General features: G+C 30.9%; 1 protein-coding gene and 1 long non-coding RNA gene across 3 annotated transcripts in view; one reads left to right on the plus strand and one right to left on the minus strand.

The window, feature by feature from the left end:
• Positions 1 to 2,168, minus strand: part of LOC111085310 — a 25,055-nt gene extending 22,887 nt beyond the window's left edge. The window contains exon 1 of the long non-coding RNA XR_002610148.1: positions 2,155 to 2,168. This is a non-coding gene — a long non-coding RNA (uncharacterized LOC111085310). The remainder of the gene's footprint in view (positions 1 to 2,154) is intronic.
• LOC106457395 (tyrosine-protein phosphatase 10D-like) overlaps positions 1 to 17,474 on the plus strand; it is a 122,782-nt gene that overhangs the window by 80,223 nt on the left and 25,085 nt on the right. For both annotated transcript variants that reach the window (XM_013916806.2, XM_022383294.1), the window contains exons 11-17: positions 3,564 to 3,689; positions 4,585 to 4,727; positions 5,733 to 5,874; positions 6,774 to 7,052; positions 7,404 to 7,685; positions 12,858 to 12,985; positions 14,149 to 14,241. In XM_013916806.2, coding sequence (XP_013772260.1) covers positions 3,564 to 3,689; positions 4,585 to 4,727; positions 5,733 to 5,874; positions 6,774 to 7,052; positions 7,404 to 7,685; positions 12,858 to 12,985; positions 14,149 to 14,241 — 1,193 coding nt within the window. The remainder of the gene's footprint in view (positions 1 to 3,563; positions 3,690 to 4,584; positions 4,728 to 5,732; positions 5,875 to 6,773; positions 7,053 to 7,403; positions 7,686 to 12,857; positions 12,986 to 14,148; positions 14,242 to 17,474) is intronic.

A 17,474-nucleotide genomic window follows, 5' to 3' on the forward strand; every position in this document is an offset into this window, starting at 1 on the left:
CCCTTTTTTCCTGGAGTCTCACCTTTGTCATTCATTGGAGGAAGCACTTCAGTCAGGCATGTGGCTTCCACCTCATACATTCATCTCCAACCATCTTCAGTTGGTAGCTGTTTCTTCCTCGTTTGAGTATCGCTTTCCTACTGTTGCCATCATTCACTCTTTAATGCAGCCATAACTGGCTAAGCTTTATTTTCTGTATATATTTTTCCCAACCAGATCATGTCCCATTTAGGATTCAGATCCCTCTCAGTGGCAAGCATTGCCTGTCCAGATATGCTTCCTATATCTCAAATCCGCACTGTATGGCCACAATATATACCCATGGCCAGTAATGCCCACTGTTGAGATGGGACGTTCCAGAAGATTGCAAGTTGGTTTTTCCTCTCAATATAGTTGCTTCATTAATATGCCCATTCCAGACCTTACTAACCCGGAGGGTGGCATTCCACTCCAGCTTCTATGCAGTCCTATCTGGAGGATAATGTTCATTGGGGTGACAGTTCTTCCTCTCTTGCTCCACCTCAAGGTATTTTCACTGCCTGAAGCTGATGTTGCACAGTGGGGTGCCCATCTGATCTGACCTGCCACATTGACACATCTCTTCTTACCATCATTCAAATGTCGGTTTCCTGGATGTGAGGTTGGCTGTGGATTTGAATACATGTGCTATTTTTATAGTTTGATTTGCACAGTATATCCTTCCATCGTACTTAACTTGAGATAAAGACAGTGTGGAACCCCCCCTCCTATCACAGGTCGGAGCTTATATTCCTGATATTGTTTGGTTTTGGATTGGAGTTGACCGGCCGTGTATGGTCCATCACACCCTAGCCTCTCTATACCTTGGAACTCATCCATTTTAACTTTTCCCACATTCTTGTCTGTAGATGGTTCTTCTACAGGATTGAACTTCTGGTATACTGTGGTTTGGATTCTGTTCCAAATGGATTTTTCTCCCTTTTTGGTTCTTCTCCTCCCACTTTCTGCCCGTGTAAGCGACAGTTATTTCCACACTGAGCACAGAGTATACATTCTACAGAAATGGTGCAGTCTCCCATGTGTGTTTCTCTCTAAACGGGGATCACACTTCATGGGTGTTCTTTGAACATTTTCGAAGGATACTTATTTATATCTCTCGCACTGGTCCCTCTGCTTATTCAATGTGGAATTCTAGCTATACATGTGAAAGGAGGTAATGTACTGTATCAGAAGTTGTTATTTTCCTATACTGAAAATAAATTTCCGATAGGTACTTACTTATTCTCACACTTCTTACCCTTCCTCCCCACTAAAAACCAGTGCTTTCATTTCTGCCTAATCTCGAAGTTATAGTTTGGTAGAATCAAATAGAGGAAGTCACATGCATCAGGATGGTGTGTCACACTTGTATTGATGGAGGGCTGTCTCATGATGATTTACATGAGAGACACAATTGAACCATGTTGATCATGGGATATGTGAGAGTTGAAAACTTGTGGCATGCAGAAAACATTTTGCATATAGAGGGCAGCACTGAACGAGAATAGCTATATATGCTAGTTGAGGAAAGTACCTATTGGAAATATAAGAAAATAATAACTCTAGAAAATGACATTTAGTATTTAGGTATGTTGATATCGACTACAAAAATGTCAAATATCTGCAAAATGCATGTTCCAGAAATTTTAAGTAAAGGATTAAAATGAATGTGAATATCAAAAGAAATTAATACATAAGCTAACAAATAAAACAATGTCCTTATTCACTAACAGTGTTTTTTACTTATAAGCCAGATTCTGCATTTGTTAGAATTTAAACTGGTTCCTGGTGTGAAGATAAGGCTTCCTAAACGTGTACACACAGGACAAGGATGAAGCATAGAATACTGTGTCTTAATATTCTTTCAAGTCAGACCATAGCCCCAGTGTGGTATCCCACAATTCTTAGGTTGCCTCTGCCAGTGACTGTTCCAAATAACACATACAAAAAAAATAACTTCCCACCTCATAGTAACTTACTCCAGTATTTGTTTCACTCCTTAAAATGGGCTTATTCCTTTCCAGGGAGTAGACACAAACACAGGGTCAAGCAGGTACAAGCTTCTATGCAATAGCCATTGTAGCATCTAACCTTTACATAAGTAAAAGGATTGGTGCATGCTTACAACCTACTTACATTTTTTTCACAAGGATACCATAACAACATGCAGAACCTCTGCATGCAAGTTTTGAAAAATTATCTAAGTCAAGGTATACTGTACGCTAGCTATGAAAGGTGAAATTAGTAGCAATTTCCATTGTGCTAATGTGAATTTTCAATAGTTAAATGGTATGTGTTTTGAAGAAAACATTAAGGCTCAGCTGCTTTTTATAATTTTCTTTGTGCAAAATAGTTAATCTTAACTTTCCTTTAAACAATAAGAAGCATTTTCTTATGTGATTAAAAAAAAAGTTATGGGAAATTAATATAAACTGTAAAACATATCTTTAGAGTGTATATTATTGAAATCGAAGTTGTTAATAATGAAAAGAAAACAGATCTTATTGTATGTATCATGTAGAAACTTGTGTGCTAATAAAAACACTTACTTAAAGAGATAAATAATATACCTAAAAGCTTGAATGAGTAGTGATGCTAATTATATTTGTTTTCTCTAGAGGACCATTCAAATAAGTTTACAAATATAGTACAGAGACCTGCATTTGTAAAAAGTATTTTTACAATTTGTAATGTGTCAAGTAACTGTTATTTAATTGTATTTGAGATTTCCACTATTCTTATTTTTCCCTGCTGTTTTATTTTTTCTTTGAAATCTGTATTTTTTATCATACTTTTTGATTTCTAATCCAAACATTACATGTTATTATCTTATGTCATAAATTCAAAATTTGCCATAAATCTCAAGCTATACCCTTTATGCTTATGATTACCATGTGTACACAATATGTTGTGTTTGTAGTGTGTATGACTGGGCTTTTACTGATTATTGTTTCAGTTTTCTTGTTTCTAGCATAGAAAAATTAGAATTTGGTATTCCCTGTTAACAATCGATTTAAACAGAAGTATTTAATACTGTCGGCTACAGTTTTCTTAATAGCATTTTCTGTTCTTTTTTATATTGGTTGTAACAGTGGTAAACATTCTCAATTACAATCTCTCTCTGATTAATACTTAACAATGAAAACTAGAACCATACATTTGTTGTAACTTATCTGTACCCAGTTGAAATAGATGATTTAAAATAAATTTCCAAGTACAAGGCAAAGGCTTGAATAAAAAAGCTGGTGATAATTGGAAAACATTGAGTATGGGAAAGCTAGAAATTATGTAAGTAAAGAGTATGTGATCACTTTTTTGTGGTTTTGTGAGTCTATATTTATTATCATATGGAGAGAGAGAGAGAGAGATAGTTTTCAAGAGAATACCTGATTTGCTGTTTTAATTCTATGTATGAAAAGTTTATGCATAACTTACATTTCAAAGTAAAAACATTATGGAATAAGCTAGAGATTTATGACTTTGGTTATTGTTTGTGATATTATATATGGTTTTTCAATTAAATGTTTAATTTTTTATAATTTCAGGAATTGTAAATACTACTTCTTCTGAAATACATAATCTAGTTGCCGGTGAACGATATAGTGTTAGGGTAACTTCTGTCAGCAATCATGTAGAAAGCAAAAAAATTAAGGAAATAGAACAATCAATGTGTAAGTAAATTTTTTCTATTTTTCAGTTTAAGTAATATACATACAATGATCACTGAATGCTAGCCACAAATATGAAAGAGAAAGTTGCTGTCAGTAGTGTCTGTTAGAATGTTGTAATGTAACCTTTTTAATGAAGTTAGTGTATTCCTAGTGTAGAACTATCTATTTAACTTGACCGTTAGATGTTTCAAATTCCCTTGAGCAATACTTCTATATCATAAGTACAGTGCTATGAAAGATATGTGAAAAATATTGTAATTTGAACCTTTTCTTTTTTGAATTTGCAATGTTTGAATAATATTCTCCCATAACACATAGTAATTGCAATGCAATTGAAATAGCATACAGGTGTTAAAAAGTATTACATGGCAAAATTAAGTTATATAGTGAGGTTTTATTGGACTTAAAGTTTCATTAATAATGTCAATAATCTCATAAGTGTGTACAAACATTCATCTATACATGCTGTGTATTTAGAAAACATCTGTGTTATATATGTAGCATGTAAAGACACTACTGGACCACCTCTAAACTTAAACTTGTTACTGTAGGATATCTCTGAACGGGTGAGTATTACAAATGGGAATACATTTAGTCTTGTTACAATGATTCCTCAGGGGGTGATAATTTTGAGATACTTAAGTTTTATGTGCCATATCTGTCTATATGTGTATATGTATGGGCTATCTCTGCTGTGCCCACCACAGGGATCAGCCACTGATTTTGGTACTATAAGCCATTAAGTTTACTGGGAAGCCATTTTTTTCTGGTTATTTCAGTTTGTTTACATATTGGTATAGTAATTGCAATTTACAACATGTTAACATTTTTGAAAATTGATTTTAAGGTTATAGTATTAAGCATTATCTAGATATTTGTGTTCTCTGTTTTCCAGATCCTAATTCAATCAGGCGCGTTCGTCCAATTTTGGACTCCTACAATGTAACTTTTCAATGGATCGCTCCACAGGGAAAAGTAGATTACTACGTTATAGTTTATAATACAGTTCAGAAACCATTAGCTCAACATTCACAACAAGTAAGAAAATCTTTTGAAGCTGTAATAGCCTAGCACCAGTTGAAGGTACCTCGTGTTGAATTATATACAAATATTTCTTTGTGTCAAGAATTTCATCTTTTAGACACTGTGTATTAAAGTATAATATTTATAGTTATTATATATTCACAGTTGGTAGTTTTGACTGACGCCCAAATGTTATGCCTGATAAAACCACTAAAACAAAATAGTAGTCCTAATAAAATGTTGATGTTCATAACCTTTAAGATGAATATATTTCACTCATAAACTCTTAAGTTGTAAAATGTTTAGCTAACACAGTATGAACTTGACAGCATGTGGTCTAATTATATAGAAGTTATAGAGATATTCCCAATGTGAGTGTAGGCAAACAAAATTAAAACTAATGAGTTTAAAACTAACAAACATGGTATGTCCTCTTGGTCTACAATATAAACTTAAGGCCATAAATAGGACACATCCTGTATAAGGTATGTTTGTTATTATACTGTGTTTAAGGAAAATGTATTGGTTTACTTTTTTATGTAAACCAAATTTTATACCAGACAGTCTAAGTGATGTTGTTGTTTAAAGTTAAGAACAAAGCAACACAGTTGTCTATCTGTGCTTTGCCCACCATGGGTATCGAAACCCGGTTTCTAGCATTGTAAGTACACAGACATACTGCTGTTCCATTGGGGGTCTAGTCCAAGTGAAGTAACTTTAAGTATCACAAATTATAGTTAACAGTTTGTTTTACCTATTGGGCCATGGATCAGAAAAACACTTTTTGATACTTATAAATTTATGTTTAGTGTTTTGACATGTGAATAAAGTGCAAAAACATAAATCTGTATACATAGTTACTTTAATGTAATAATAATCAATGAAAATTGTATGAGAAGTATATTTGTTTAATCTTAAATTTTAAGTTTCTTCACTCTGTAATGCATTGTAATACTATTTTAAGTTCTCATTGATGTTAAATAGAATGGAAGTTTCCTGACAAGAATTTTCTCTGCACAGGTTCCCGTTAATGACACAAGACAAGGAGAAATAGTGAGTGTGATTGTTGGAAAACTGAAACCAGGAGAATTATATTCCTTTAATTTCTTTGCTGTCAGTAACAACCTAAGGAGTAAAGGAATTGGTATCCAAACACGTACAAGTAAGTTTAGCATTTTTTATAAATTTTCTTTAGAATGTGTTGTTGTTTTTTTACAATGGTTAATACTTTATGTACCTGTTTCCTCTGATCATTGATGCAAATATTATTTGTATGAATATTGTGAGGAATCATGTGTATTATATTAAGCTTCATCAGAATTCTCATATATACATGTCTAGTTATTAGTCATTCACCAGGATATGTGCATAACCATTTTAGTTGCCTAACCATGTAGATGAGGATTTAGATAATGAGCCTTCCTGATATTGTAACAAATCTAAGTTATGTCATCTACAGCCCCAGCACAAAAGATGATAGCATTTATTTGTGTTTCCTGTTTGCCTATTAAATATTTTGTGAACTGTTAAGAAAAACTATCTTATATTTTTACTGTATTGTTTAATACAATTTAGCCCTGACAATTATTTATGGCTAAGCTAGCAGCTGCCTAAGACTAGACTTGTTTGTTACAATATCACAGGTTTCACTTTTAACAGGTTATTAATATACCAGATAAACTCATATTATTATTCATTATCAGCATTAAAAATTGATTTTGCAGCTTTAAAATTTGTAAAATAAGCTAACATTTTAGCTTTCTTATTAAATATAAGACAAGGGAAGTAATATTTTAAGCTAGCTGTAATGTAATATGAAGTTATTCTTTTTACTATAATTAATATTTTACTCTACAATGTCATCAGTTTGACTCTTCTAATAAAATGGGCAATATATATTGATGTAACAAGGTGTTTTATGAAGAGTAAAGTAAGTTTCATTAGAATTGTTTTCATTTTTCTAATGTACAACACAACTTTTGATTAAAGGTTTGGTAGATTATCACCTGCATGGATTCATGTAGACACAGATATTGATTTTTCAATGTTTCATTTGTGCAGTGCCTGTCATAGATTCGGTAATAAACATAGTTACTGATGAACATGAAACCCAAACCCTAGGGATTAAGTACACCCCAACACCTACAAGAAACGTTGTATTTGACCGGTATCGTTTCCAACTTAGCGATTTGACAGTGACAGCCCAGGAGAAATTTCATAATGACACAAATCGATTGGTGATTTTCAACAACCTCTTACCTGGCCATCTTTATAATATTACCATTTGGACTGTGAGTGGTGGGGTTTTTAGTATGCCCATATACAGACAAGCTCGATTATGTATGTTTGATATCTTTCTTTATTTAGACTTTTTCAATAGTTTATTATTATTATAATATTATTATTCATTAAATATTGATCTGAAGTAAAATTGCATTTAATATATTTTTCAAAAAATACTATAGAATAGTTCCCTACTTTAAAAAACAAATTAACTCATATTTTAAATAAATAACTGTTTGAATAATAATTGATACTCCCATAACCCTAGCAGTATAAAATCCAAATTATCCTACTCATGACAAGACCAAAGTAATAGTGTTTTAAAGTACCTGATATAAGAAAAATGTAAGAGTGAGTGAGAGATTAATTGTTTTTCTTTTATCTTACATGTGCCTATTTTCTATGTAGATCCAGAGAGTATTAAGCAAATCAATGCTACTTTCATCACTGAAACAGAAATTATCTTAACCTGGGATGAGCCATTTGGTGATAAGGATGTTTATGAAGTACAATACCTTGATCACAAAGGAATCTTGCAACAAAACATAACGCAAGTCGAAGAAATATTATATACTCACTTACGTCCTCATCACAATTATACTTTTGTAGTGACTGTCATCAGTGGATATGGTACTTCTACTGTTCATAGAAGTTTGCCACTGTCGAAGACACTTAAAACTTTAGAATCAGGTATGTACTTATTAAAGTTACTTTCAGGACATACCTCAGAATATTTATAAGTACTGTGTAAATCATCAATGTTTGATATGTTTTAAAATTTCTTAATGCACAAAAAATACATAGAAATATTAAATACACAGGATATTATATAGTTTATAATATTAAGATAGAGATATTTAAGAAACTAGTCTTAAAATAAAGTGCTAGCTATTCTATTAATTTGTTTCATGTATTATGAATTTCTTTGGTTACTAATTGTTAGTTTTACTTACTTTTCACTTTTTTTTACCATACTTTTTAGAAACATTTTATCCAAGAGTTTTAAAGGAACTTTAAGATTTTATTTGTGAACCTCTAGCAAAAATTTTTTACAGGTCATTGAGTAGTGGAAGAGTGTTAGAAGATTGGAAGTTAGCTAATGTTAGTCCCATATTTAAAGGAGGTGATAAACATCATCCAGGCAATTATAGGCCAGTTAGTCTTACATCAGTAGTTGGAGAGGTTTTGGAGAGTGGGATTAAAAATGCATTGCAGAATCACTTAAAAGTCTCATTTAGAGTACTTTGTACAGTTTTGAGCTCCCTTCCTCCAGATGGACATTGAATTGTTGGAGAAGATTCAGAAATGAGCCATTAGGATGATACCTGGGATGGTGGGATTGTCCTATGAGGAGAGACTAAAATCTCTAAACTTGTTTATTCTGGAGAGGAGAAGGGTCAGAGGGGGATTTGATTTAAGTGTTTAAGATTATTAATGGTATTGATAATATAGATCCATCAAACATTTTTGCATTTAGCAGTAAAAACAGTAGGGCAAGGGGTCATAAGTTCAAATTTTGGCAGCGTAGGAGTCATCTGCAGTTTAGACAGTATTACTTTTCAAACAGGGTGGTTGGCTTTTGGAATGAGCTGACTTCAAGGGCTGTGGAGGCAGAAATTTCAACTGAGTTAAAAAAAGATTGGATGAATACATGAGTAGTAAGGGGTTATAAATGGGAGCTGGAAGGGATATCCTTGATGGGCTAATAAGCTCTTTCAAAATTTTATGAATTTATGAAACGTAATATTTTAGTTAATAATTGAATTATCTCTATTTAATAGAGTAAAACATAGCATAAAATGAACTTGCATTTTGAGTTTGATTTATTTCATTAATAACATTTTCCATTCAATGGATGTTTGTAAGTTTTCTTACCATGAAAAACTGCAGGTGAGATGATTTGATACATCGTAATTTGCTTCTTATTCCTTTTATTGGATTTTGCTTTTAGTCAAATTAATTTTTGTTGTGGCAGTTACAATTTATAACAGCACTTTTAAAACTATTTTTGAAGATTACCTGATAGAAGGGTTAATGAAGAGAATCTGGTTTATAGTTTTTCTTTCGTAGCAAGAATTGTCACTGCTAACTTTTACACAATTTATAAATGGAGTGAACAAAAGTCAGTATCAGAGTTAGTATCCAACTGCAGTATCTTGCTGAAATAAAGGGAAAATGGAATATTTTGACATCAATTTTAGAATAATGGGGTCAATAAAAACAAAATTGCAGGAGTTTATATTTTATTCAGAAATGGTGTTGGCATGTACAAAAGATTTTCACATATACAAATAACAGTGTTATAAAATTCACTTTTATTATGTTTAACCATACTAAATATAATAGAATTTCATACAGATTCTGTTTCTATTTGAATATTCTGCTCTATGTAGTTTTATTTCTGAAGAACAAAATCAAAAATGGAATCTACTACTGAAGAAAGTAATAAAACTGGTATCTTCTCATCATTTACCCTAATATGGTATACAGTTTTCAGTTTTTGAACTAGTTTTAACAGAAAAACATCTTTATGTTGAAGTTCATGAGATATCAAAATAGCCATACAATACAATTTAAGAAGGGTTTGAAATACAGGGGCCAAAGGTTAAGAAAGCTATGCGAGCATAATAAGGCAAAATAATTTTTTTAAATCTGGGGTCGTTTTATAATAGATTTTATTTTATATTATTTATAATCATAACAAACATTTAAAAAAGAGACCAAGACAAGTGCAATAATAAAGTGGTCATTCAGAGTGATCTTTATGACCCTAAAAGGTTACTTGTTTACTGTATTTAGGTTGATAATAACCCACAGTCCATGACAGTTTCATCCAAATCATAAAAACGAGGCAGTGTACTACCAAATATTCAACAAAATGTATTTTAAAACACAAAATTGCATTGCAAGAAAATGTATGCTATAGTTCTATTGTTTCAACATTCTTCTTGTGTTATATCCATGTTATGAATGGTTTGCAAACTATATTAAATATCATTATATATTTTGTAAGAAACAGGTTTATAATCATGCCTAAGTCATTATAATAGATCTGCAGGAAGAATTACAAAACATTTTGATGTTTGTCTAATATTTAAACATGTTTAATTTCCTATATATCACCTTTTTCATATGATTATATATAACATTGCATCTTTACACACTATTATTTAATCCTTCATTTAATTATACCTGTTTTTATGGTGTTACCGCATTGATAAGTGTGGTTAGATGAGTTTCAATAAAGCATGTGTGAATTTCCAATAAGTCAAGATAACTCATTGGAAAAGTGAATAATTTCTATAATGTTAAGTAACAATAAATACACTACATTGTTGCTTCAGAATTTACAACTTAAGTATAGTTCAGTGCCATTTCTTTATAAGCTGTAATTTATCATTTTCTGATGTTACTTTAAAGAAAGTATAGGAATAACTCAATGTATTTCAGAAGTTTGTTTTTTCTTATAACATGCTGTCATGTATGGCTTACACAATATAGAATAAGGGGTTACAACTCTTACCAACTTATACAACATGGTAAGTATAACAGATATTGTACATAAATAAATTATGTAACTTGAGCTATTATTGTAAAAGTAGTTTTAAATGAACACTTGTAGTTTCTATCAAACTTTTGATCAACGTTATGAAAATAATCAGGCAGAAACTACTTTCCCATGACATATTGGAATATATTTAACAGTAGCTTGAAAATTGTAACAAAAAATAAATAATTTTTTAGTTTCATTGGAATTTAATTATGAATATTACTTCATTTCCTAAAAGAAATTTAATATCAAATTCAAATAGAGAACTTATTATATTACAGTAGGTTGAGTAAATTATATTAAAACAATTTTGAATATGTAAACCAGCAAGTCACATGACAACTGCAGATGATATAAAGTTATGTTGGAGCAGCGTATCGAAACTATATTTTGACATTGATTGGAATTTCATAGGTAGTGTGATGCCACTGAAAATTGATCACTGAAAATATTCATACACAGATTGTAAAGATATGTTCAGGTCAGCAATTTAGGATTTCAAGGCAGCATTTTCTTTTATACTTAATGGCATTGGAAATGAAAGGAATATGGGTCATCTTGGGGAACTAGGACAACACAGAAAAATACCTGCAACAAGTCATACCAAACCATGGTATGCAAACTGTGGCATATTGTAATGAAGGTTAGTGGCAAAAGTTTCCGCATGACTCAGGCAACAGTATGCAATATAATCAATAAGGAGCTCCATCTGGAAAAGTTACACAATTCACATGTACATAGGTTGCTTCAAGATATATCCAGGAAAGTAAGACCAACTATAGGAAAACTGTATGAATGGTACTTGGCTAGGATAAAGGTATTACATGGTGACACTCACCAAAGTATATGAGTATGTTAATAACTGTAACAAATCTCATGCCATTTTATACCAGTTAATCTGTGAAATAAATTTCCAAAAGTAGTACATGGAATATATTTTTAACTGTAACAAGTATTATGTCATTATTTACTAGTAAGTGAGTGAAAAAATAATTCCCAAAAGTAATACATGGCATGTTGTGAAACATTTTCAAATGAATTCGTGATCATCACTAGATACTGTGCCAGGAGAAAGTTAGAAATCAGGAGAGTGAATAGAAAGGACCCTTTGTACTGCACAGGAATACTAGCTTTGTGTGGAAACAAAGCCAATAGGGTAGGGGTTCACCAAGATAAGGCTTCCTGTCATACTTTCCAATCAACTGTTGCATAAACTCAAGAAGCTGGAGAATGAAAGGATATTCATGCTAGTCAAAATAAAGACATACCAAGCAAGTCATTGAATGTAGCAGTTATACATTTCTTTACAACTGGACTCTAGGAAACCATTGTCTCATACAATCGGTGGATTATGGTAAACATGCAGTGAGGATTGCTATGGTTTGGACATGATAGCTATTATGATGGAGGTGTCATTATGGAATGTAAAAACTTAGTGAGGCTTCAAAATTAGTTCAATATAAAGTACTCAACCCTCTGTCATTGAATTCATGTAGCTCTAAGGTGAACAAATAATTTACACTCTGGTAAATAATGAAATTACTAAATGAAATATTGCATACATACTAAAAAATTGTAATCCAATTTTTTCACAAAAATGATTGCATGTTATGTTTTATGTGAAACTACAGCAAAACAAAATAAATGTGATAAAATATTCCATTATGTTAAATAAATGTGTTTATACTGTGTTATTGACATTTGATTAGTGCTGTATTGTATTCTTATGGAAAAAGTAAAAATGTTCAAAAATAAATTTATGGAAGATCAGATATTTTGTTTTATAATTTAAATCAGTGGTTCTCAAACTTTTTAGGCTCATATACCACTTTTTGTTTAAACTTTTTTGAAGTACAAACCCGGGCCTAATTGAAACAAGTCGAAAAATTCAGTAGCAAAAATTAATATTTATAACACTTACTTATTAATGGGAAATATGTGGCTGTTTTTTATTGCATAAATGAAAATATCTGGTGTGATTTTTGTCAATTTGAAGGGAAGAACACACTGGCAAGTCTATGCATGCGAAGCATGAGTCTAGAATAAAGAGAACAATGTGTATATGTACTCGGAAAGCTCAAATTGAGCTTATTACAAATTTTATAATTTTTATATTAATTTGTTCGTGTACCACTGATATTAGTTCCACTTACCACCAATGGTATGCTTACCATCATTTGAGAATTCCTTATTTAAATAATTAATTTTACTGTATGTAGTGTTATGAATCTTACTGCATGAAGCATGGAAGCTTATGACATTCTAATATTGATAGAGACAATATATGTTTTTCAAATGTTTTAATTTTTTAGTTCCTGGAAAAGTTCATTTGTTCAAAGCCATTGATATCAGACCCTCATCCATAACATTTCAGTGGTCTCTTCCATCAAATGACCACAATGGGGTACTCACAGGATTTAAGGTCAACTTCTTTTCAAGGGTAAGAAACATTATGTCTGTAAAAAGCTCTAGAAATATTATCAGTAACATTGTTTTCCTAATTTCTTTATACCTGCCAAATGTATCTTTTGGAAATTACTTACAATTGCATGAAACATTTACACAAAATATAGCTGTTACTACCTTATTCTATATAGGTTAACTGTAAATGTTTCAAAAATCATTATTTTGTGTTCATAAACCAACTTACCGATGTAATGTATGGGTGACAGTTTAGACTAAAATTGTCTTGAAGTCTGCTATGACCTTTTTTTTTTATTTAATATATGCTGCACATTTCTATTTCTCAAAAACATACTCTGAACTTTGAAAACTTAAAGCACTTTAAAGTAAAACTAACAAGAAGTTTGAATTTAAATGAAAAAAAAAACAAAAATCCTTCAAACTTTGATTTGCTTTAACTATATAATTTTCTACTGTACCACTATTTCACAATTCCAAAATACAGAAACTAAATTTATTAAACTTTTGATTGTAAGTACTAATTTAAGTCTGATTTTTTTGAAATGTGAAATACCAAGCTATTTCGAGGATCAAATGTAGAAGATTTGTGAAACAAATAAAGTTGAACTATTTTTCGAATTGTAAATGCATGTCAAGTTTCAATGATAAAGTATGAAAAAAAATCCTTCTTTGTAGAGCTTAAATGTTGAGTTAGAAGCATACAATATTTTGTTAAATTTGAATGTTGATATGAAGTTGAAAAATGCTTTATCAAATGTATACTATTTATTTTCATTTCCAGTTTGAATACTGTGTGAAGTTATAAAATGCTTTATGAAGTTTTTATTTTTTCATTTTTATTCCAATTTTGATTGTTTAAATAGGAGTGAAAATATTATATTTTATCAAGTTTGACAGTTGAGTGCCAAGTAATGCTGTAATATCATATAGATTGTATCATGAAGTACCAGAGACATTGGTACTAAACTGGAGGAATGTTATTTTCAATAGTATTCTATTCATGTCTACTTTATCTAACGAAATGAAATATTTTATATGTACTGACTAAAATTCTGTTACATCTATATAACAAATGCATAGAGATAAGTCTTCAGTAACTCTAAACTTAGTTTCTTGATAAAATCTGTTTTGCAGCTATTAAAGATAACTTTATTTTCACTCTTTTAATTATTGTTCAAGGAATTGAAGGATGTTCATCATCATACATTCAGACCTACAAAAACAATGGGAACCATACATAACCTTATTCCTGGAAAAACCTATGTATTTGAGGTAGCATTTTTATTCATAGTTTTATAAAGATATTTGAAAAAATAAAACATAGGAAAAATTTGTTTAAAACAATGTCATAATTTGTTGACTACAAACTTCCCTTCTCAAGTCAAATATACCTAGTTTTCACTACAAACAAGTTGATTCTCTATGTATGAAGTATTAGTTTTCAATTTTTCATTGTTGTTTTTTGCAAATTTTCTATCCTTTGAATTGCAAACATCACTGATTTTTGTAGTTCTAAATTAATATAGTCAGTGGACATTTAAAATGAACAAGTTTTATATTTTATCCACCATTTATTTAGTTCTGTAATTAAAGTGTTAGTCTATATTGGTCACATATAAAGTACTACACAGCCTTTTTTAAAATTGTATGTATTAAAGTGACTCATTTACTTGGATATTAACAACTTGTTAAACAAACAAAAAACATGGGCATATTTTAGTAAAAAGAAAAACACTAAGTTTTATTAAAACCGAATGTATTTACCAAAATCTTATTAACTCCAAATGACTGTCATTGAGAACTAGATGATAAAAACAAATATCATGCTTGCATTAGAAACTAATCAATGCTAAATGACTTTCATTAGAAGTTAATTACTGCAAACGGCTTTTATGAGTACTTGATTAAAGTCAAGTTCATTAGAGGATAGGTTAAAGTTAAATTGATTTCATTTGTACTAAATAAAGCCAAATAGCATTTAGAAAGGACTGATTGATTTAGAATAATTTTCATTAAAGCCTAATTACTAATAATAGGAATGTTCATGAGGACCTGATTAAAGCCAACTGATTTTATCAGGTCCTTATTAAACCCATCTTATTTTTATTTAGACCTTGGAACTGATTAAAGTTGTTTAATTGAAAAATTAACCTTTTTTTTTAACCCTACATTGATATTTTTTTCTTTATTTTCCTGTTTAGTTGATTAAGTTAAAATACTGTGTTAATGTATTTTTATATGTTTAAATATATTCGAAATAATTTGATAATTTTTTGTCTTTATGAAGATTTATTTATATTTGTAGTTTGTTTGTGTATGTGTGTGTAAATTTAGGTCTAATCTCATAAGCTTGCTGAACCTATTGTAATATTATTGGTATTACAATTGGAAATAATGATGGCTAGGGTAACTCATTGCAATATAATCATTCCAGAGTTTATTTCTGTAAATGGTTTGTACTGTATTTATGTATTTCTCATATTTGTAACTATAATGATTAGTGTTATTAACTGACAATAATATATCTATTTATTTGGTTAATTAATTGTGATGGTATTTCCCATGTTATCCAAATACCTAAAGTATTTTACTTTATTAGTGGTGATTAAAGGGATACACATCAAAACCAGGATATCTCATTATTTTTTATCATCAGTCCATTTATTTTTTAATTGTTTAATTTAAATTAGGACATTATTGAAAAGTATTTGAAAATGTTTAGCTTTATATGTAAATTTTGTGTATAATATTGCTGTGGTAAGTTGTATTTTGGTGCGAAAAAATATAGGGTGGCCCAAAATTATCTTTCCTAGCTATTTAAAAATTTAGTAATTGAATAACTAAAGGAATACAACCATGCAGTTGTTAACATCTTGTAACCCCAAATCAAACAGTTTTTATTGTCATGCTTTTTTTCACTCCAGTGAGTAGTGTTACCCCATAAAATGGCAACCGTACAAGAAAAGTTTCAATGCATTATCTGTGCTTGCAGAGACCAAGTCAGTGACTGTGGTGTAGCATAATTACAGTTGCCAGTAAAGGAAAGAACCATCATTAAAACCAACTATCCAGGAGTGAATGAATAAGCTCTTGGAGACAGGCAGTGTTATTGCAACCAGGAGCTGGGATTCTTCTGCAGTAGGTGTCTGTGACTTGTTGGCGATAAATCAAAATAATAAACAGACAGCACACAATCCACTTGTTTTAAAATAATATATTCAAAACAAGTCAAACATGTGTACAAAAATTCTTTACACTATAGCCTAACACTCTAAATAATTCTCTTTTCTTGTCAAAATTCCACACAGACTAGTTCAATTACTTTAGAACCCAATTGACAAGACAAATTATTTTTTTCTACTCTATTTCCTACTGCACAGCTGGGATAGATTCATGTACATTACCCCGTGGGTTACCACAGTTGTATCCTGAACTTTAAATAATAGTCTCCTTTCATCAAAGTCCACACAGATGAGTTCAGTTACTTTAGAACACCCTTTGATAAGACAATTTATTCTTCTTATCTCTGTTAAACTGTGAAACTCACTTTAAATATTGTCCATTACTGCTAAACTAACAATCATGCAGTCTCACTTCACTTTCACTAACTTAGCATTTTCTGACTTCACTTCTTTCTGACTTTTAAATCACCCATCGCTGCTAAACTACCAATCACTTAGTCTAGATCTGAAGCATGCAGATGAAGTAATTTTTTAATGACATGACATGTTAAGTTCTTGTGAAGCATGCCAAAGTGATTTTTCCTGGGCTATGCTGAAACAATTCCCGTAGTTGTTTGATACATTCATCAGTGACAGAGAACCTTTGTTGGATATACAACTGTTTAGTGTAAGAGTTATTATTTAGTTTATTTTGTGACTTAATATTTAATGACTGTTTAATTTTAGGACAGGAGTGTTGAAGATTGTTTTAAAAGTGTACGTTGTGACAAATTTTGTTAAGTAACCCTGTATGAGTCATATGTTGTATATGCATTTAGATTGTTGTACTACGCTTTAGTAATATCGCTGATTTAACATTACTCAAATCCTCTGTATTTTTCTCATTACCTTAAGTGAGTATTATTCCATTATAGCATAGCGTAGTTTATTAAAAGTTCGAGGCTTCAGTGAACAATGTAAATATACAGATGACTAGCAAGTGCAAGGTCAATAGAAAAAAGTCAAGTCAGAGATAATTAGGAACAAACTTCAGTTGGTACAGGCACTGCAACCAGATGACAGACCATAGTGCAATGTATTTGTGGTGAATCTCCTTGACCACATAAATGAAGACAATACATTTCTAGCTGGTATACTGTTTAGTGATGAGGCTACATTTCATACCTCGGGTAAAGTGGTTTATCATAATGTCTATGTTACGGTTTAGTGATGAGGCTACATTTCATACATCGGGTAAAGTGGTTTATCATAATGTCTATGTTACTGTTTAGTGATGAGGCTACATTTCATACCTCGGGTAAAGTGGTTTATCATAATGTCTAT

Source organism: Limulus polyphemus, unplaced genomic scaffold (assembly GCF_000517525.1).
Source record: "Limulus polyphemus unplaced genomic scaffold, Limulus_polyphemus-2.1.2 Scaffold325, whole genome shotgun sequence".
Taxonomy (NCBI): Eukaryota; Metazoa; Arthropoda; class Merostomata; order Xiphosura; family Limulidae; genus Limulus; species Limulus polyphemus.